We start from the raw sequence: 22,440 nt of genomic DNA, 5'->3' as shown, positions 1-22,440 counted from the left end.
CAAGATCCCAAGGCAGTTCACAAGATAAAAATGTGCCTTAGAAATTTTTGAATGGCTTTGGCTGAAATCAGTGAATTGACTGCCCTGCTTAATTGCACCATCCATGGGGAGTAGCGACTTTTGTGAGGTAACAAAGTAGCACAAAGTTATCGCAAGCTCGAAACATTACAAAAAAGCATTATTTGTAAAATGGTGACCTTTAACTTCTCTCTTAGTCCTTCTTTCTCTGCCACCACTCTTCTGAAATCGGACATTGCAATGTTCCGCTCCTCTTCTGCGTAACTTTGTGTCATTAAAGAAGTTTTTGTTTCTCTCCGTAGACGGTTTAACTCATCTTGAGACTTAAAAAGTAAAAAAACAAAAGTTTTTTAAGTGGATAAATAAAATGAATATATATGCAAGATATATGCAAGATCATGCATGGAGGAAAGAAAGGTGTAAGATGGTGGGTGAAAGAAAAAAGAAAAAAGACGGAGAACAAATAAAACGCAGATGATGGACTATATGAAACTTGCCAAACTGACTGGGAGACTCCGAGACCAGAGAGAAGGGACGGTGGAAGAAGACTGGAAGAAGTTCAAAGAATATTTGAAAAAATATGTTAATATTTAAATCTTAGAATAGCTTTGGAAGTGGATATAGGCTGTAGGGTTAGAAGTAGAAGATAGTGTATTTTAAAATAGTATTATTTGTAAGTGATAAAATGTGAAGATTTTTATGGTTAAAGTAAGTGTGATTAAAAAAAGGTTAAAAATTATGGTATAAGAAACTGCTAAAGATGAGGTAAAATGAAAATCAGATAGCGGGGACTTGGGGAAGCTCACCTAACAATGTTTAGAAAAAATAAGGATAAGACAAGAATTTGTTTGTATTGTTTGTATTTCTCTTGGTATTGTTTATTTGTGTTATAAAATGAATAACAAATTTTGAAAAAAAGAGAGAACAAATAAAACGCTGCCAAGTATATGAGGAATTTGGCCCAGCATTGACTTGTACCATGCCGCCTGCCCAACCAGAGGCCATTCTTACCCAGTTCAATGATAGCTGTGCATCTGGTGCAGGCTAAGACATTGCCTCAACAGCATAAATCTGTTACCTGTCCTTTAATCTGCATTCATTCCTCTTCCTGTTACTTCCATGTTTAAGCCTGGCTCTGCAGCAATTGCTGCATCCTATTCTCACAGTGGCGAACCAGGTGCATGTGGGAAGCCTGCAAGCCGGACCTGAGGACAAGAGCACTCTCCCCTCCTGCAGTTTCCAAGAGGTATTCAGAAGCCTACTGCCTCTGACTATGGAGGCAGAACATAGCCATCCTGGTTAGTAGCCACTAATAGCCTTATCCACCATGATTTTGTCTAATTCTCTTTTGAAGAGTATTTATATGATTATATGTTGCTTCCTTCTTGCTCCTGCAAATCTCGGCTCCATTATACATGTTACGTCCTGACAGTCAGTGGCCCCACCTATTAATTTGGACTTACCCGTTCATAAAGAATGCTTAGTTTGTCTCTTTCTGCAGTTAAGAGTTTGACATTAGATTGAATTTCTATCATGTGCTTTTCAAATCTTTCTAGCATAGACTGTAGCTCATCTCTTTCTCGGGTGACCAATCTTAGATCACCATTCTGTCAAAAAAAAGGGGGGAGGAGAGGAAAATTACACATTAAAAACTATATTACTAGTTACCTGGCACAGATACTGTACTGTTACTGACAGGTGCTACTGATGTAAATAATCAGCGCTGAAATCCTGGGTTAAATTACTTAAATTATACTGAAGTAATTAAGACAGATATGTCTGATGACAGGATTATACCTCAAAACTATGGCTGAGTTCAGACGATCATTCCAGGCTTCATAAACAGCTTAGCATTATAAGAGTGGATCTATGTGAGCCCTGGGCATGAGGAACATATGCATTTTAGGCCGTAGTCCTATGCATGTTTAATTAAGGAAAAGAATCTTACTGAATTAAGTGGAATGTACTTCTGAGTAAATATACACAGGGCATTATAATACTACTGAATAGTAATATCATCATACTATACTGCCTCATATTTAACCCTAACGCTCCATTTTTTGGACAATATCAAATTGCTATTAAAGCCCAACAGATACCTTTAAAGACCCAGCAGGAAGTAAAATTGATTTGATTTAAAAATAACCTGTTTAACATAAAAATACACTGTATTGACACCACGTTTCTAAAACACAGCTCAAGCACCAAATCTAATGAGATACAATGTTTACTTAAATTCTTCATTGGGCTATCTGGAAGCCATGAAAGATACAGCAGAAGAGAAAGTAAAACAAAAACAAACAAAATGCTTAGGTGAAATATTGCACTCATAGTAAATAATGTAAGATATATCCCCAGTGGCCTAACAGGGACTTTCAAGAATGCAAATCAGAAAGCATTGTCACAAATCTGTACTATAAGTATAAACATGCTCCAAGCTGGATTTATACCTGATGGCAAAGTTCATTCCTGAAGTCTACCTGCACCAAAACACTTTGCAATGTTTTGGGTTTGGAGCTATTTGTTTTGTTTTTGCAAAAAGATGAATGTTAGGGGGGGGGATATTACAAAGCAGGGTGGAGGGGGGGCCTATTCCAGGACTTCTGAAGTGGTCTAAACAGGAAAAAAAACAGCATTTCAAATATGCACTTTTCTATACCATATTATGAGAATTTTCTGGGAATAGAATGGATCCCAGTTAATGAAGGTGTTTGACAGTTTCTCTTTTCCATTCACATTGCTAAACTAGACAGATAGCTTTGTAATGCAAACTTTTTTAAAAATTGAAAAACAGGAGTCAAGAGGTGAAATGAAACACAAACAGTTAAGTGACCCCATGTTCTCTGAAGAATACATTGAATATGAAGTGGTTCAGGTTTGCTAAAAAGTTTTACAAATATTTTGAAAAGCTGCTGGAGTCTGCAGCAAATCCACTGGCATACAAGTATTAAACCTTGCACTTGTATTGGAAAACATTGTTTTCCCTTACTAAAACAGTTTGAATTCAGTCAACAAGTCTGACTACTTGAGAAATGCCTCCTTACTACTGGCAGTCACATCTGAGTAGTGGGGCAGTTGTAAACTGGGGCACCATATGAAAAAGTTTACTAGGCATTATAATATATTTAACAAAAAAATATTACCTTTTCTGGTGACTTGCGTAATGGGCTAGATCTTTGTTTAATTATCTTTTGGAGACACTCTAGTTCACGCTTATAGTAGTCCCTGTCTTCTTCTATAGTTTTTACAAATGCATCCAGACGAGAAGGTGATTTGTCCCCCAGTGCTATACCGCCTTCTAATCTCATTTTCTCTAGTTCTATAACAAGCTCCCGATCTGCATGAGAAAATAACCAACAAGCATGAATGAAGTTAGCATATACCAGAAGTGGTCAGTTTAAAGAAAACCAGCACATGGTTGAAGATATACAACGAAGATGCTAGAAGGAGCAAAGTCAGACAGAACTGCATTCATCCATCCTCAAGAAAATATGGACTAAAGGAGGAAGAATGCATTTTAAGAATTACTATCTTGAGAGGCAGTCCAATCTTTTAAGTCCAATCTTTTAAGAGTGGATAATACCAAGGAAACAGGTTTTACCCTATATGATGAAGAAAGGAAAAAAAAATTGTGCTCACCGGGCAAATTCTGGTTCAAAAAATGTGTAGGTAACTCACCAGCGAAGTAAGTTGTATATGTTAAAAGTTCTGCTATCTTCAGTGTATTTTCCCCAGCATTTGAATACAAGCTATCACAGTGGTCCCCAACCTTTCTGAACAATTCTCATAGGCACCACAACAGAATGGCTGCAGTGGTGGTGAGCCTAGCACAAGATGCCCATTTCACAGAAGGCAAACTGTTTCCTGCCTCTCCCCACTCCTAACTTTGTCACTGCGTTCCTCTAGGCCCCTTCCCCGCACTGCTACTTCCTTCATCACCATCAGAGCCCCCCACCCAGGATAAGGCTGAGAGGGAACAAACGAACAGCAAAAGTAAAGAGGAGCAGAGGCAAAAGTAAAATCCCAAAGAAAAGCAAAACTTCAGAACAATAGAAAAGAGTACTCCATAAGGCACATTGCCTTCCACGACATCACTTGTGGATATCCCAGCTTTTGCCCTGCCTGTCCCCGTCCCCCCCGTTCGGTTGGAGTCTGCAGGAAGACTTCCAATTGGGCCACATTGTTGCTGTGGCAGCAATGGGGTGGATAGGGGCCTGAGCAACTCCCAAGTAGTGAGCTGTCGGTGACCTAGGGAACATCTTGGTAGGTGCAGGTACTATGCTGTGGATTGTCTTGGGTTCAACATGATCCACCAGATCTCTTAAAACACATACCTATTATTTCAAGGTTTTCAAGCTTTTTGGCCAGTCTATGGTTCTCTAGTTGAACCTGGTTTAACAACACTTCAAGATTTTGTTTTTCATCAGTTTTTCCATAGAGTTCTTCGGTCAGCCTGTCTTTTTCTCGCCGATATGTAGATAACTCCTAAAGTCAAATTACACATTTTCAAAATAGGATAGTACAGTAAATATAGAGTTTGTAAAACAATATTTCATTGACATAGGTATTTCTACTTATACATGATGCTTAAATCTAAATTCTAGTCATCCTCCAGACAAGTTGTAATAGCAAAATGTGGCATAATGAAAGAATGTATCCAGTAATGGGAAAGCGCAAACAATGTACTTTTAAAATTCCAGGTTTGGGAAAAGCAGAGAATTGCTTTCTCAAAATCTACTTGTTTCCTGTTGAAATCATGCGACTTAACATGCTTAACTGACTGGAATGTGCAAACTCTCTTTAATATAAGTGTGGCTTTCAAGACACAGTAGTTAGTTTTTTGTTCTGTTTGCAGCAGAGTTTCATCTAATCTGAAAGCAAGAATACTGTTCTACCAAAACATGTCCAATAAAGGATATCACTTATTTTCTCTTTTCTTCTCTAGAACTTGTGCATTATCAGCTGTTTGTCAAGAAGTAGAAAAGCAGCACAGCTATCAAAATACTGCTGCTACTAATGCTTTCCTTTCTTGTTTTGTTAAACAGATGTCTTTAGCACACACATTATATTCAGCCTAAATATCCAAGTATTAAAAATGCATTGAGTTAAATAAACTTATTCCACTTTAAAATTGTTACTTACTGACTTAAGCTTCGCTATTGTCTCTTCACGATCCTGGATTTCACTGTATGTTTTTTTAATCTCTTCCTATAAATCATAAATGATAAAATGCTTATAAACATGAAGGGTCTTTATAAATATGCCACCATATTACACAGATGCACTTCTTTTACACAGAAGTAAAAAAAAATTCTTTTCATATTTTTAAGGTCATGTTTCTGTTTAAACATAAAATATATCAAGTAAGTCCACATGGTATCTAATATCTATTATATCTATAACTTTCATTCACATAATTTACAGAAAAAGAGCAGGGATGTACAAAACTGTCTGCAAAATGTTATGTAGATTTATGTGCATCATCAATGAGCTAATGTAGCAGACTACATACAAGGCCAAGCTACAAAGTTAGTAAGTTGAAATCTAGTCTACATCTGAGCTCTGTAGATGGCCTCAAGCAAGCTGCTCCTTCTCAGCCTCAGGCTCTATCTGTAATATAGGAGAATCTGACCTACCTTACATGGCTGTTGTATGGTTTACAACAAAACAATACATGTTAAATGCATCAAATGCTTGAAAATGGTATATAAATGCTATTTGTATTATTCCTATAAACTGTAGCAAAAAAACTTTGCAGTTGAACTACCATCATCTGCGGGTATAGGGTGGTATATAAATAATAAATAAATAAATTAACAACAACAACAACAACAATAATAATAATAATAATAATAATAATAATTCTATTTACTTGTCAGATGGGAATACAAGGAGCAGAGAAACCCAGAAATTACTGTAAATAGCACATATTTTGAAGCCTCTATGGGACAAAGAGACCTGGAGTGCAGCAAAAAATTTGTTGGAACTGGGGAGCAGTTGAATGACATTGGAGGTGTCTAGTGGCTACAGGGATATCAAATGACTAGGAAAAGATCTATGTGAGCAAATCTACAGAAAGGTCTCCAGATCCCTTCTGCAGAATAAGGCAACCCAGCAGACTAAAGAGAAGTTCTCTAGCAAATGTGCAGCATGTCCACAGTGTAACAGCTGTCCTTAGTAGGAAAGAAAATACCAAAAAGCTCATCTGACATCCCAAAGGCCCTTTTGGAGGTTAAACTAATCCTTCTTATAGGATATGGTTACTCAGTTCTACAGTTCCTTGGCCAACTACAAAACAGACCTCATTCCATTATAATGTACACAGGGGCCTGTTACAAGCATTGCAAATACAACAAAATATCAAAATCCATACATTAAAGCAAGGATATGGAAGTTATGGCTCTCCAAATGTTGCTGGTCTGCAAATCCTCTTCTGCACTACACTTTATGAAATTTAAAATACAAGGGCAAATGCGTGCACTTTTAAAAGCAGATGCAACTCCTGAAACCTTTCATTGGGAGTTGAGACATTTTCTTGATGTTCTACCAAGTTACAAAATTCCCTTACCTTAGCCTGTCCAATTTCTTTATCTGCAGTCTCAAGCACAATTTCTTTGTGCCTTTCCAACTGTTGTGCCAACTGATCTATTTCACTCAATTCTTGGCACAGTTCTTCGTTTTTATTGCTTAAATGAGCCACTTCACTAGTGACATTTTGCTTACTGTCCAGAAGATCCTGTATGCGCATTTCAAGCTCTCTGTTTGTTTGCTGCAGAAATTCAATCTGAAACACATTCACAACATACAAAATGTTTCAAGTTAATAAAACAATAGAAGCACAACTACAGGCAAACAAAAGCTAGCAGTTAGTTCTCAAATAACTTTCCATTATTAGCTGTAGTACTTTATGTTCTTAGAACGTAAGAAACATTTGAGATCTGTGGACATTTTAATTAGCTGAATAGCCAAGTCATGAATTTGGTTCCCATTTGGAGGAAATAGCCTCCAAAAATTTTCAGCCATATTATCATTGCTAAGTTAATCGGCTGGAACACAATGACCACAAAAGGAATAAACTAACTTATGAGTAGGTGTAGGATACAGGCAGTAAAATGGGACAGGGCATCTCTGATCACAGTTATGGAGTCAATTCAGGTGCAGCACTTCACAAAAGCTTTATTGGGAGCTGAGGATTCTTACAAAGGTTTCTAAGTGAAAGAGGCTCAAACATGTTACCTGTAAATTTAAGTGAGCAATAATTTTTTCATTACTTCTGCTTCTGGCTTCCAAAGATATGACATCATGAGAGCGACCGCCATCCAGTGCCAGGCCTAAACGCTCAATCTCACTGTCTCGCAGCTCAACCTTTGGAGACAAAATCATTATTCTTTTAAAATGATTTAGTGTTGCTGCTGTAAATGCCTGGCCAGAATTTCTCCACTTAGTACATAAGGATATGGGACTGTTCTGGGGATGCGATGATTTCCAATGAAAACACTCATCATACCAGAAATTATCCTCGACACCAGTCTGATGTATGGACCATTTGTGAATGTGTTACCAGAGAGGCTGTGATAGCATGCAGGAAGGGTCCTCCTCAAGTGTTCTAGGGGCCTGTCAAGTTCATCAAAGCCACACATGCCAACACAACAGAGGTAAAGTGCAATGAGATTAAGAATAAGTTTCTTTGGAAAGGAAACTGAATATTAATAGGAATTTCTCCTTAGGAAACTGCCTTGGGGTTTGTTGTGGAACTGGTGATGCTCATGCACAACATTTTATCATTGTAATCATCAAAATGCCAGCTAGGATTCCCCCACAATTAACTGGGATTTCCTTTTACAGGCAAACCTCGGTTGCCTGTTCCGTTCCGGAAACCCATTCAGCTTCCAAAATGTTCGACAACCGGGTGTGGCTTCCGATTGGTTGCAGGAGCTTCCTGCACTCAAGTGGAAGCCATGTCGGACGTTCGGCTTCTGAAAAAATGTTCAAAAACCGGAGCATTTACTTCTGGGTTTTTGGCATTCAGGATCCGAAACGTTCCAAAACGGAGGTGTTGGGGAGCTAAGGTTTGACTGTAGCACAAAAATTCTCAGATAACCCATTATACATGTGCGGTCACTCCTGGTGTAGATGCTCACTAGCACATTTTCTTGTGGATGATTTGTCACACGTTTTGTTGGGTGGTTTCTAATACCACACACCTACTTCTGTTTGCTCCTCACTTGATACAAGTGTGACAGTTTCCACCAACTGTCTTATGCTGGAGGAGTGTCCAAATTTCGACTAGCCAGTTAGGAGGAGTTGTTCTCTCGAGATGTCTACACAGTACAAGTAGGGTATTAACTCAGAAACTGTTATCATAGTAAATACATCAGGCACTTTTGTACAAGTCCTCAGTATTGATTTTTTTTTAAAAAAACAAAAATTAAATGCAAATAGATACTGCCCAGTTTCTCCCTCATCCCATCTGTAAAGAAAGCGCATGCCTCAATTTTGTATTTTGTCAAATATGGTAACTTGGGCTAGTAACATTTTCTCTCCTATGTTTCCTGTTTTATTTTGTTTTGTTTTATTAAAGGAATACATGCACATAGTTACAAAAATATTGTGTGCATGCCCAGAACAGAAAAAGGCAATGGAAGGGAAGGGAGGAACAAATGAGAAGGATAAAAACTCCTCTGTATAAATTCTGTCAAGCTCTACCCACTGGGATAGATGGATGGTGCTATAATAGCAGTGAATAGCCAGGACAGTAAAAAATAGGAGTTTGGTGAAAGCTAATGTGCCAAATCCATACACAGAAAAATTGGACCAACCTCTTTGCGATATAGGGACCCCAACTGAAACCACCCGTATACAGAGTCAGAATCCTGACCCATCTAGCTCAGTATAGTTTACACTGATTGCAGCTCTCTAGCATTTGAGACAGGGATTGCAGATTGAGTCCAAGATGCTCTGCATGCAAAGCATGAGCTGTACCACTGAGCTACATTCCCCACTCTGTCAGTAGAATGAATACGGAAGTAGCTATGCCAAAGCAAGCCACTACTGGCTTTTAACCAGAACATTAACAAAATGCTGACAGTTCCTGGGGGAAATGCTGATCTTAAGATCCCTTCTTCAGCAAAGAGAAACTGTAGACAATACTGAAAAGTTAAGAAGCAAAATACACAACCCTTAAAATGTTAGTTTACCTGTTTGCTGTAATTTTTCACCTCACGTTCTGCTATCTCTAGCTTTTCTTGCAAGTCCGACACTTCTAACTGCAGTTCATGAATTCTGAAATATATTTTATCTGAATTTGAGTTTCATTCAGGAATTCTACATTAATAAAATATTTACCGCAGACAACTAGTTCTCTCATTATTACCTGTTCTACAGTCACTCAAAATCTCAAGTCATTCAATAGATTGCATACATTTAGAAGCAGCAAAAGTTAAAGTAATTAATACAATGTGTTTTACATTAATACCCCCCTCAAATAGGCATAGTACTAAGAAAAATATACTGAACTTTGTAACCTTACGTTGTTAAAACATTGAAACCTAACATTGCTAATCCCTTGTTTTATGATCACAGTGAAGAAGTCCAAAGGAAGGCCAAAGTGCAGTACATAAACTGTTCTGGTTTTTTAAAATGTATAATGAATGCAATAGTAACTTTTGATTTCTTGTCATTTTGACACTGGGAAACATGAACGGCGATTAAAGAACTAAGTAATTCTTCCCAAACATTTTCTCCCACAGAAGTGGGAGGGGAAGGCTTAGAGACTAATTCTCATTCATGGAAGACTGGAGGGAGATGTCAGGATGGCATTACTGGTATGTCAAGATTTTAAAAGACCATTAATCACCTGTTGTCAGCCACTTGAAGAAGATCTGCAATATATGGGTCATCTGGCTGGGGGATTGGATAAGCACCGATTCCTGAGGGAGGGACTGGTTGGTCTATCTGCATACGCTGACGCCTGAACGGAATATTTCTTTTCCTACCACCTACAAAGATAAATGCATATTACTAAGAATTAAACAGCCCCAAGAGTTCTTCTTTATATTGAAAAACCAAAGAAATTCCTTTGTTACTGGAATAATACTTTTAAGCAATAGCTAATTATATGAGTAGCAAAGAATACATTTAACAAAATGTTCATTAAAAGAATAGCTTAAATGAAATCTACATGCTATATAGACATAAAACTACATTAAAGCCCTCAAAGACTAAAAGCATGCATCAATTTCATTATATTACTGTGTTTGCAAGTGTAAAATAGTGTAAATCTGTCCTTCATTGATTTCAACGGGAAATAACAGAGCAATCATAACCATGACTGCTCAGAAGTCCTATTCAATTCAACGGTAAATGCATTTAACTAACAGTAAGTGGGGTTAGGATTATTGCCTAAATTCAAGTAAATTCTATAATTCCTATGTATTGTACCCCATTGTACTCAGTGGTACTGAATAAACATGCTTGTGATTGGGCTGTGAGTCTCCATCCAACACTATATTTTAGTGTGGCTATAAAAGTAAAAGTCTAGATTTTGCATATAATGCCCTAAGAATAAAGACGGTAATATCTCAGCCTGAGAGCACACAGGCAAATCTTTACTAAATGCTCATAGAGCTTTGAGAGATTATGTTTTATCCAAAATATGTGTCATAATATGGCAATTCCTTGTAGGCACCAGTGGCCATTGGTTACACTGGCCATCACCTTGTGGGCTTCCTCAACAATTTCAATTAGGGAAGGGATAGATACTTGGAACTAACTTCTATCCCAAAGAAAGTAAGTAATGTCTATTTATTTTTCCAAAAAGTATGCCTTGATTTACTTTATAAAATAAAATAGTGGTTTTAAACTGTTAACAAAATAAATACAATGCATAGTCAAAATTATTAAAATCAGTTTAATAAAATAAAGAAAAATAATGAAATAACAAATCAGCATAAAAACAAGGAGACAGTTATTTAATCTGCACAAAATTCTCAGTGAAATAAAGTTATAGCAGCTCATCTAAAGCTTAAAATAGGGGGAGAAAACCAAACCTCTCTAAAGGGAGTTTGATAACTGAGGTTCTGCAGCAATTATTAGTGCAGAAACTGCATCCATGGCTTGTGGTGAATTTTTTTCCCATATTGACATTTGCTAAAGTCCCACTAAAACCAAACGTACCAAAACGGGGTGCAAAAGTGCAGCCTAGTAAGAGAAGAGGTCGCATGATGAGCACATAATCTGATAGTGTACCTGGTGTCTGAACCACTGCTTGCAGATTTTTTTCTTGGAGTTGCTGGATCTTGTCAGTCTTGGCTTTGTTCTCTTTCTCTAACAATCTAATTTTATGTATATACTGGTTATTCAAAAATTTCATATCTGCATTCTCATGTTCAACTTTCCTCAATGTAGTTTTCAAACCTTTAAGGAAGAAAAAAATTTCAACAGTATTCTTCCTTTTTATTCTACCAGCATACTACGAATAAAAAACAGCTCAGTATTTTTTCTTCTATCTCCAGGTGCTAATACGCACATGTGCTGCAAGTCTCAGTTTGCCTGAACATGTTTTTAGTTGCTTGTCTTTTAAAAACATGATGACAACAACCACGTCCTAAACAATCATCTCAAGGTGATTTACACATGAGATAATTAAAAACAGTTAAAACCACAAAAACAACAGATCCATTTAAAGCAAGACTAAAACCCTAACAAGTAGAGATATTCATGGTATTCCTGCATTGCAGGGGGTTGGACTAGATGACCCTTCGGGTCCCTTCTAACTCTACAATTCTATGGTAAAGACCCATCACAGTGTGCGTGTTTGCAATCACTGCAATAGAGCTACTTAACTGTAGTTTAAAATGATGTGGCCAAACACACACATTTGTGCACTTCAAACTTAGACCAGTTTTGGGGATCGTATTCAAGTATTATTGTTTATTATTATTATTTATACAATTTATATACCACCTTTTATCAGAAGATCCCAGGGCGGTGTACAACATTAAGAAGACATTTTACAATGAAATATTGCTTGAAGCAGCCTTAAGAATCAGTTAAACTATTTCTCATTTCCCTGACTCTTAGTATCATAGCTTCTCAGGCAGAACTTTATGTATTTATTTATAAAAATATTTATATACCGCTGTGTCATAGATGTATCACAGCAGTTTACAACAATATAAAAATGTAAAACTAATAAAATCATTAAAAGTTAAAAACAAGCAAAAAGAAATTTACAACATCAATAGGTCACTGTGGCCTGGATAGGCCTGGCAGAACAGAAAAGTTTTCAGTGGACATTTAAAAGTTGGCACAGAAGATGCCTGCTGAATCTCTATTGGTAGGGTGTTCCACAGGACTAGGCTGATGACACTTAAGGGTAGGTTTCACCTACTTAGGGAGCAACCAAAGACGTTCTTGCAGATGAGCTCAGTGATCAAGCTGTTATATAAGGATTCAGGTGATTCCTGAGGTGTCCTGGATTCAAGTTGTTTAGGGCTTTGTAAATCAATCAAAGAACCTTGAACCCGGCTTGGTAGCAGATGGGCAACCAGTGCAGCTGTTTTAACAATGGTGTCACTCCCACCAGTGATCTGGCCGCAGCATTCTGCACTGGCTGGAGCTTCTGAATCAGACCCAAGGACAGCCCCACATATAGTGCATTACAGTAGCCTCGAGATTACCAATGGACTATAGTGGTCAGGCTATCCCTGTCCAGGAATGGCTGTGGTTAGCGAACCAGATGAAGCTGGCAGAAGGCACAACTAGCCACAACAGGGCCCCTAGTGACAAAGATGCATTTGGGAGTGCCCCCAAACTATGCACTTGCTCCTTCAGAGGGAGATTCCCAAAGAGCTTCCGTCTTCCCAGGATTCAGAGTTTATTGGCCCTTATCCAGTCCACCACTGCATCAAGAAACATAGTCTTTGGGTGGCATTCAATGCTGCCATTCTGCTTTTCATGTAATGGAGAGATCCACAAAGATAAAAGGTAAGGTGATTTTTGCAGATTCCATCTTCCTGCTGCGTCACCAGCGCAAGTGCTTCCAAAACTCACCACAAAGGGTAGAGTGCTACCACCAAGCTTATTAGAGGCAAGACTTGTGGGATCAATGGCAACCATAATTTTGGCTAACTAACAATGATAGTCAAAATTTGTTGCCCCCCTCCTTTCTAAGAGACAAATAATTGGTTAGGTTTTCAATATTACCTTTGACCTGCTTTTCCAATTGTTCTTTCAGTTTCAGAATTTCTAAATGTAGTTCATTGTTTTCACGGGTGAGCCTAGCATTTTCTTCTCGATAAGGTTCTAGAACAACATCAAAGTTGCTGTATTCTTTTTCAAGTTTTCCAGCAGATAGCTTAGCACTCCGGAGGCTCTCAGTTGTATGAACAAGGTCACTGAAATGGAAGGAAAACAAATTTCCAGGCTTGAGAGATGAATCCTATAATGGCCAAAACTAGTATTTTGTATAAATACCCTGCTCCAGTCACCCCCTAGGCCAGAATAGAGGCAGATTTTGGCTTGGTGTACTAGCCAACCAGATTTAAAATAGAACATTTCATCTATTTCCCTATGTCTATGCAAGTATGCATGGACTACAATCTTAACCTTCCTTAAATGGCCAAGTTTTCATTAAACTCAAAAGGGGATTTACTTGCACACAGATTAAAGAAGGAGGAGGCAAGCAGGCAGCATTTCTAAGATTAATGTGCAACATTTGGTTGGCAGAATTTACCCCGACTTTTTGACTGCATATACAAGACATCCCATTTATGCATGAAAACAAACATTTGTTTTTTTCAGGATGAATGCTGCTTACAGGAACAGCATTCACACCATTCTTTAAGCTGATTAATTTGTTCAAATTAAATCCTATTTTTATTGGCTAGGACATTTAATATTGTACACCAGGGTTCCCTTACGTCACAGAAATGTTCCTGTTACAGATTTTTCTGTGCACTGCACTCAAACCTCTGTTCTAAAACAGTTGCTTATTGCAGCTAATTTTAGGCATGCTTTTAAAAGCCAATTTCGATACATACTAGTGAAATTTGAAACTGATGTCTCTAGATTGTGTACAGTGAGATTACAAAATATTACTTTAAATTGCATTTCAGGATTAACATAGGATATTTGCTTTGACAAAGCCATCTCAATGCATTTCACAGAAGACTAACTTTCACCACTAGTGTAATGTAGTCAAACAGCAAATATCAATCCAATAGCACCTATGAGTACATTTTGCTATTCCCGTTTGTTTTGATACCTAAAAAGCTTTTCCACCAAAGGCAAACTCTCCACTCCTAATGGTTGTCGATAACCCAGCTGATCCAACCGCTTCCTTAGATTAATGAACTTTCGTTCTGCAGCTGTGCTCATTGTGAAGATATTTTTGAACTGTCTTTTGTGGAAAAAATGGGATCTGCAAATAATTTAAGCACATGTTAGCTTACACCATTACAACATGAACATGCAAGACCAAGCTTCTTGCTTTCTGGCACTTGGTCATGACCTGAAACAAGTTAGCATGGTATTCTGGCAGCTGAGGCATTACTTTTTACCAGGAAGAGGGTGAAATAGAAGAGTGTGGAGGCAAATTGGAGTGTCCCTGAAATATCAGATTAGAAACCAACAACTGGTTAGAGTTCATAAATAAGATGTAGCCAGGGCATCGCATGAGGTGCAACCAGTCAACCACAACCCAGTGCCAATTCAGAACACACACTAGTGACTCCTACACAAAAGGAGTTGAAGAATAAGCACTGTGCATGGGGTTTCATTTTGCGATGCCAAAACTGGGGGACCCCCTGCCTCTTGCCTTCCATTCTACATCATAGTTGCAGCATCCCCCGAGGCTCTGCGCCCAGTGCAACAAAACCGGTTGCATCGGGGGGCCAGCCACTGTCTCTCAGATTGACCTACCTCATAGGGCTGTTGTGAGTCTGGGAGCATGGATATCACGTATGCCAGCCTGAACTCCGTGGAGCACATATGAGTGTGTGAGGGAGATATATCTATATACACAACAGAATAATAGAATCGTAGGGTTGGAAGGGATCCCGAGGGTCATCTAGTCCAACCCCGTGCAATGCAAGGAATGGCAACTAAAGCATACATGACAGATGGTCACACACACCTCTGCATACAACAGTGGGAGTGTGCGCTGTTGTTTTTTAAGAGCAACTGTTCTACAGCAAGGATTTCTAGGAGAAATATAGATATATTGACGGGTCAAGAAGCAAGCAGAAGAGCAATGACGTGGGAGAGAGGCGAGGCTACGGTGAGCAGCTGCAGAGACATAGGGATCGCAGTGAAGGGAGCAAAGGGGCGGGAGGGTCAACCCAAGGGGGGCGGCGAAGAGGGGACTAAACATGAAGCAGCGATTGTGGGACGGGGGGAGGAGGGTCTGGCCAGAGCCACAAGACAAGGAACCCGGAGCGGTCGCGCTGTGATTGCGGAGGACGAGGGCGCCGGCGCTTTCCCAAGGCAGCCTCGTCCTCAAGGCCCCAGGAAGCGTCACAGCAGCTGAAAGGCCTGCTCCCTTCGCGGTGACGTCACCGCCCCGCCGTCACCATGGAAACGGGCCCTCGGTGGAGGCCTCTCTAATAAATCTCGGCCTCGCCGCCGAGGGCCGTTAAACCCGCGGCCTGGCTCTTCTCCCACCGCTCGCCCTCGGGGGGCCCCTCCTGGGTCTCGGGCTACTCTACCTTCGCTTCTTTCTTCCCCGCCTCTCCACACACAAAAAGCCTCCCAGGAAGTTGGAGCGGCGGTGTGGGCCGAGGCGGCCGTTTGAAAATGGCGCGCGAAGCGTCCGCCGCCGCTCCGCTTCCGCACGGCGTCGCCCCCAGCAACGGCTCTGTGAGCGCGCTCTGGGGAAACTTTTAACGGACGAGCCGGGGCTCCGCCGCTCGCTGCCGCAGCGGCCTCTGGCGGCTGAGGCTGGGAGGGCAGGTTTGGAGAGCCTTTTGAAGGGTCACTCGCCCGGCCAGGATGCGCTCTGGAAACTAGAACCTAATTCTCTCATTCTGCTTAAACGGAATAAATAGTAATCTGCACTGGATTGTTAATGCCAGCATCCCAGAACAGCAAAAACATTAAGGAAAAAACCGAGACTGTGTACTTAAATGCTAAAAATGCAATCAAACTATTTTCACTGCAGCATCACTTAGTTTATCTGTACGACTTACATATTGCGTACAGTGGTGCCTCGCAAGACGAAATTAATTCGTTCCGCAAGTTTTTTCTTCTTGCAAGTTTTTCGTCTTGCGAAGCACGGTTTCCCATAGGAATGCAATGAAAATCAATCAATGCGTTCCTATGGAAACCGCCTTCAGACCAGGTCCGGGGACAGTCTGTCCCCCGACCTCTTCTGAAGGCTGGGGGGGGGGGACAAGGGCTTTTCTCCCCACCGCAAGCCTTCAGGACAGGTACGGGAACAGAGGGGAAGGCGCCCAGCGCTTCTCCTCTGTTCCCGGGGCTTGCGGTGGGAGGAGGGTTTTTCCTCCCCACCGCCAACATTCAGAACAGCATTCTGAATGTTGGCGGTGGGAAGGAAAATCCTCCTCCCACCGCCAGCCTTCGGAGCAGCCTTCCGAAGGCTGGCGGCGGGAGGAGGTCTCTCCGCCCCACCGCCAGCCTTCGGAGCAGCCTTCCGAAGGCTGGCGGTGGGAGGAGGTCTCTCCGCCCCGCCGCCAGCCTTCGGAGGAGGTCAGAGGACAGTGGGGAAGACGCGCTGCGCTTCCCCGCTGTCCCGGAGATTTCCCTATGGGCTTTCGTCTTGCGAAGGAAGCCCATAGGGAAATTCGTTTTGCGAAGCGCCTCCAAAATGGAAAACCCTTTCGTCTAGCGGGTTTTTCGTCTTGCGAGGCGTTCGTCTTGCGGGGCACCACTGTATTCCTCCCCCCCCCCTTGTTAGCCACCTGACTGCTGCAAGCAGGGATCTAAATATTGTTCCAGTATCTCATTCAAAATTCCTTTTAGCAATCCATTTCTTCTGCAATCCAGGTGTACAACCATAAGGACAGAAGTTCTTCCCAAGCTTAGCCTGTTTGAATCTGTTTTTCTGCCTTTTTCTCCAGCTATTTTGCTGTTTTCTTCATCAATGTGACAAACTGAGCCAATTTAAAGTTTTAGTCGTTAGAATCAAAGAGTTAGCTCAGTGTTTCCAAGGAACCTTCAACTAAAGTATGCATGTAAAAAGTAAAAACACATAACTTAAATATAGTATCTGGATCCCTCAGTTGACTGGCAATTTTCCCTTTTGTGTAATGCATGTCATAGGATAGGGAAATAAATACAAGGAACTCCTTTGTAAACATTATTTTTATATTGGATCAGAAGAATTTCAACCATAAAGTCATGTAAATAGATTCTTGAAAGCATGCGTGCAAGTTCCATCAATCCATATATTAATACATTTTGATGCAGAAACCCCTTCAGCCTTGTACAATAATTTTAATACTTTAACATAATTACTGGAAGCTACAGGAAAGCCAAAGAGTTGAGTATCTAATGTACTATAAATTATACAAGGCTAATATATCAACATGGAAAATAAAACAAGCCAGACTGTGTTACATGTGAAAAAGTATGCTTTAACACTGTTTCTATACAGTAAGTAAGCAACATTTCTCCTCAGGCCATCAATTGATGGGCATAAAGATAATTAAGGACATTCCTCAAAATTCCATCTCACAAGGTAACAAGTCTTCAGTGCTAAAAGATTCTTCCCAGCAAATTCATTAGTTTATCTTGCTTTAACCCTTGGCAGATATTAGTGAGACTGTGCAATGCTGGAGAAGTAGTCTAAAATGTCTTGGATAGTGAACTCCATAGTAATTCCAGATCCAGGATAACAGCGTGCTATTAAGCCCTCAAAATGCTTGTACTGGCGTATGAACTCATCTTGCATAGAATGCCACACCACCTACCAAAAAAAGAAGAAAAGCAGAATTTCAGTAATGTAAATATTATCTATGGTTACTAATCCGTATCACCAAAGGCCTGTCCTGCTGACTGACTTCACTGTTGAGGACAGCTCTGCACCTTCCAAGGAAATTTGTGTGTGGAGCCATTCCCAACATTTAGCTCTATGGTTAGGTATCTCGGCACTGTCTCTTCTGCCATCTCCTTTTTCCTAGGACCTAGGAGGACAGTAGGGACGCGGGTGGCGCTGTGGGTAAAACCACAGTGCCTAGGACTTGCCGATCGTATGGTCGGCAGTTTGAATCCCTGCGGCAGGGTGAGCTCCCGTCTTTCGGTCCCAGCTCCTGCCCACCTAGCAGTTCAAAAGCACCCTAAAGTGCAAGTAGATAAATAGGTACCGCTTTATAGCGGGAAGGTAAACGGCGTTCCATGTGCTGCGCTGGTACAGGCTCGCCAGAGCAGCGATGTCACACTGGCCATGTGACCCGGAAGTGTCTGCGGACAGCGCCGGCTCCCGGCCTCTAGAGTGAGATGAGCGCACAACCCTAGAGTCTGTCAAGACTGGCCCGTACAGGCAGGGGTACCTTTACCTTTTTTAGGAGGACAGTGGAGTTGCTGTTGCTATGGAGAGGCAAGGCAAGACAGATGGGTAAGAGTCAATTCCTTGCACGCATCCATCAAAAGCAGCAGGATGAACCTTCTCCCTGCTCAGCTTTGGCCAGGATATGTACTTGTATATGCCTTCACATGCAACAACCAGGAAACAGGAAATCCCACTGACATCACCACAATCCTAGCCAGTTATTTGCTCAGGAGTCTGTTTACAATAGTACCAATAATAAAGCAACATCCTAAAGGCTTCTTTACTTCAGATTATAGGTGGAGGTTCAATCAACTCTTCAATACATTTCCCCCTCCATTTACAACACTAGCAAGTGAAAGAGAAAACAAGGCTAGAATGTTTCTCTTTGGCATGCAAGCTTCCTATGTAGAAAGGGACACTGAAGTATTCCATCATGTGAGCCTCACCAAGTGACATAGCCCAAACAGTCAGTCTGTCTTCCTTCCTTCCTTCCTTCCTTCCTTCCTTCCTTCTTCTATGTCAATGTGGATTTTCTGTTGTTGCTTTTATTGCTGTTAGGTGCCTTGAGCATTCCCCCCCCCCCCCGCACAAATGGAAATGTGGGATATAAATGCAACAGTCATATAAATTAACCTGGTTATTGTGTCTTCCCTGTGGCCTGTAAGGCTGAATGTGCCCTGCACTTCCTCAAATGTTCTCTTCCTCCCCGCTTCACCCTTTATCTGGATGCAGTTCTATGATCTACATCCTTTTACTGCGGGACATTTTCTACCTCAAACATGTGATGTTCTACCTTAAACAAGAGACAAACCAAGAACAGCAAAAACATTTACACAGCATTCACTAGGTTTATACACACTCTTAATACCTATTATATTACCTGAAGTAGGTTTTCCTCTTCACACAAGTGTTTATCCACCTTCTTATAAAGGTTGTCCAACCCCTTTTTCACTTCCTTGCCGGGATACTCCTTTATAACTTTTCTTAGCTCCTGTTTATTGAACGCCAGCTGGTAGCTCACTTCCTCTTCTCTCACACCTTGCGCCACACGAGCTTCAACGCCCTCAAAGAAGTGCTGATGCAAGGTATTCAAATATATTAAAATCCACAAACAAAATGGTGCTCAGCCTTAAACACCTGGTATTAAAGCGTGGCTTCTACACATTTGAACTATTGTCATTGGAAAGCAGTTTTTCCTGTTTATTTCCGAAGTATGAAACTGACCGGATTTCTCTTACTTGCTATTGTAAGAGACGTCAGGTGCCAAGATCAGCAAAGTGAACTCATCACACACAAAGCTTTACATTCTATGCCTGTGCCCCATTGATATATGCCTATATTGTTATTTCTGCTTGTACACATTGGTTAAGCTGGACTTCTCCCTAGGACCACTGAATCATCAATTGGTCTTGCAGGAAGGATTCCAGGAGAGGGAGGGTCATAGGCAAAGACCATCTGTCCTGGTGGACTTCACCACCACAGCAGCTGTACTACGGGAATCATCCCAATGGCTTTGCATATGTTGTTGATATTGCTTAAGAATGTGCATGTGAGTGCTTAAATGAAGTTTCATATTTTTTTATAAGCTACCTTTGAAGGATATGCATCCTGTAACATGGGATATAAAAAAAATTGTAATAAATAAAGCCTTTCATATTTTATTTCAGCCCATTTTCAACAATAATGTAATTATTGTTTTATTGTTATTATTGTTAAAGGTTTTAACCTTTAAAGCCCTATACGGCCTAGGACCCTGGTACCTACAGGACCGCCTCTCCTGGTATGCCCCACAGAGAAACTTACGGTCTTCAAATAAAAACATCTTGAAGGTCCCAGGCCACAGAGAAGTTAGGCTGGCCTCACCTAGAGCCAGGGCTTTTTCGGCTGTGGCTCCGACCTGGTGGAACACTCTGTCACAAGAGACTAGGGCCCTGCGGGACTTGACATCTTTCAGCAGGGCCTGCAAGACAGAGCTGTTCCGCCAGGCCTTTGGCCAGGGCACAGCCTGACTCCCTCCCTCGGCAATCTTCGCGGAGCTCTGGCCCAATGGTGGCCAGTGGCTTGAATTTAATTAATTTTATAATGAATGATTTTAGAGTGTTGTTTGTGTTGTACTTTTGTACTGTTTTATTGTTGTTAGCCGCCCTGAGCCCGGCTTCGGCTGGGGAGGGCGGGATATAAATAAAATTTATTATTATTATTATTATTATTATTATTAGATAAGATGCTGACTAGCAACAGTACCCCATTTCACAATGTGGATATTTATCAGATCAAATCACCACATATGTTGCTCGTTCTACTCTCGATGATTAAAAACTGAGATGAACAATCTACAAGCTTGCCTCTCCATAAATTTTTGAGATGCGTAGCGATAACCCATGTCACAATATGCCAATCCTGTTCCTATCACAACTTCCATCTCTTCTTCAGTACTTCATTGCAAGAGTGTAGGTGAAACACAAGAGCTTCTGCAGCCTTTGTGAAACCTATTTTTGTTAGGGGTTTTAGTACGTACTCTATTCTTCCATCATCATATGCTATACAGTGGTACCTTGAGTTACAGATGCTTCAGGTTACAGACTCTGCTTTGGAAACTGGCCACTGCTTTGCTAAATATAGCCTTTCCTTTTAAAACAATTTTTGGAAGACAATTACAGTGGTACCTCGGGTTACAAACGCTTCAGGTTACAGACGTTTCAGGTTACAAACTCCACTAACCCAGAAATAGTACCTCGGGTTAAGAACTTTGCTTCAGGATGAGAACAGAAATTGTGTGGTGGCGGTGCGGCAGCAGCGGGAGGCCCCATAAGCGAAAGTGGTACCTCAGGTTAAGAACAATTTCAGGTTAAGAACGGACCTCCAGAACGAATTAAGCTCTTAACCCGAGGTATTACTGCATAATATTACAGGGTGAATGCTAAACTTATGAATAAGAACAGGTATAAATAGGTCTTCCATACTAATTAGCAATTGGAGTGCGCATCTGGGGCTGTAGAAGTCTGCTTCTGACAGCCTTCTAAATTTATTATTTGTTTTTTAACCCCCAGAATTGAAGTTATAGAAGGACATGTCTTACATTTAATTTCTCAAGTGGCTGTCCCAAAGAGTAGATGACGTAGGACTGCAGATGATCTGTATATTTTTGTTTAGCTTCCTTTTTCTCTGCCTCCAAACACGAGATTTTCAACCGAGAAAGAGTTGCAAAGATATGGTGAAAATTCTCCATCATGACCACATCCCGTGGTGTCTTTTGGCTTTCATTTGCTACTTTCTCCACTAAAAAAACCCCAAACCAAATGACACACATGATCACACCAACAGCAAAGACGGCAAAGAATCAACACATACCCCTCAACACATAAGCATAATCCCTCAGCACGTAATTCCTGAACAGCATATATTTAGTTTCAGGTAGGAAGGTAATATCCATGTGATTTTAAAACCAGACAGTAGGATTTCTGGGGTGGAAATAAGATAACCCGCTCTAAAAAGAATCCTGAGGTGGCTGTGTTGATAATATACAAACACAAAAGGGACTCTCCTGTCAAGTAAAGCGCTTTTAAATGCTACATAGTTCAATGGAAGAGTTATGCACTTACTTATATAAGTGTTAAATTTTGCTAAGTTGTGCCTTAATTTTTTTGTTTGATGACATGCCATAAATACAATTATACAACTCCATATGGAAAACAGCTGTCAATGTTTCTATTACTAAAAAGGCAAGATAATGGCCTAATTTGTATGTCACATGAAGACAAACCATGCCTTAGCATGAAAATGCAGGCTTCCAGAGAGGACGCAGCTGTTTGGCTCATCCCTAGTTATTCTGCTGCTGCTGCGCTGAGTATTGTCATCTGCATCTAGATTTGTGGCTTATCTCTCGCTAGACAAACCATGAGTTACAACCCAGG

At 40.6% G+C, this 22,440-nt stretch overlaps 2 protein-coding genes across 12 annotated transcripts in view; both read right to left on the bottom strand.

Moving 5' to 3' along the window:
- CEP135 (centrosomal protein 135) overlaps nt 1–14,471 on the bottom strand; it is a 37,506-nt gene extending 23,035 nt beyond the window's left edge. For all 4 annotated transcript variants that reach the window (XM_053402583.1, XM_053402581.1, XM_053402582.1 and 1 more), the window contains exons 1-12: nt 14,285–14,471; nt 13,225–13,415; nt 11,266–11,433; nt 9,875–10,016; nt 9,216–9,300; nt 7,255–7,383; nt 6,587–6,802; nt 5,161–5,226; nt 4,353–4,503; nt 3,162–3,355; nt 1,482–1,625; nt 198–341 (exon numbers count right to left, since the gene is read on the bottom strand). In XM_053402583.1, coding sequence (XP_053258558.1) covers nt 198–341; nt 1,482–1,625; nt 3,162–3,355; nt 4,353–4,503; nt 5,161–5,226; nt 6,587–6,802; nt 7,255–7,383; nt 9,216–9,300; nt 9,875–10,016; nt 11,266–11,433; nt 13,225–13,415; nt 14,285–14,397 — 1,743 coding nt within the window. In that variant the 5' untranslated portion in view covers nt 14,398–14,471. The remainder of the gene's footprint in view (nt 1–197; nt 342–1,481; nt 1,626–3,161; nt 3,356–4,352; nt 4,504–5,160; nt 5,227–6,586; nt 6,803–7,254; nt 7,384–9,215; nt 9,301–9,874; nt 10,017–11,265; nt 11,434–13,224; nt 13,416–14,284) is intronic.
- Nucleotides 14,472–17,322: 2,851 nt separating this feature from the next.
- The window catches only part of EXOC1 (exocyst complex component 1), a 30,948-nt gene continuing 25,830 nt past the window's right edge, over nt 17,323–22,440 (bottom strand). For all 8 annotated transcript variants that reach the window (XM_053402363.1, XM_053402361.1, XM_053402365.1 and 5 more), the window contains 3 exons: nt 21,606–21,805; nt 19,407–19,601; nt 17,323–17,944 (listed from right to left, as the gene is read on the bottom strand). In XM_053402363.1, coding sequence (XP_053258338.1) covers nt 17,792–17,944; nt 19,407–19,601; nt 21,606–21,805 — 548 coding nt within the window. In that variant the 3' untranslated portion in view covers nt 17,323–17,791. The remainder of the gene's footprint in view (nt 17,945–19,406; nt 19,602–21,605; nt 21,806–22,440) is intronic.

The sequence above is a fragment of the Podarcis raffonei genome, chromosome 9, assembly GCF_027172205.1.
Source record: "Podarcis raffonei isolate rPodRaf1 chromosome 9, rPodRaf1.pri, whole genome shotgun sequence".
Classification (NCBI taxonomy): Eukaryota; Metazoa; Chordata; class Lepidosauria; order Squamata; family Lacertidae; genus Podarcis; species Podarcis raffonei.
The sequence above is the reverse complement of the archived record's forward strand: the minus strand, read 5'-3'. Positions and strand labels throughout refer to the sequence as shown.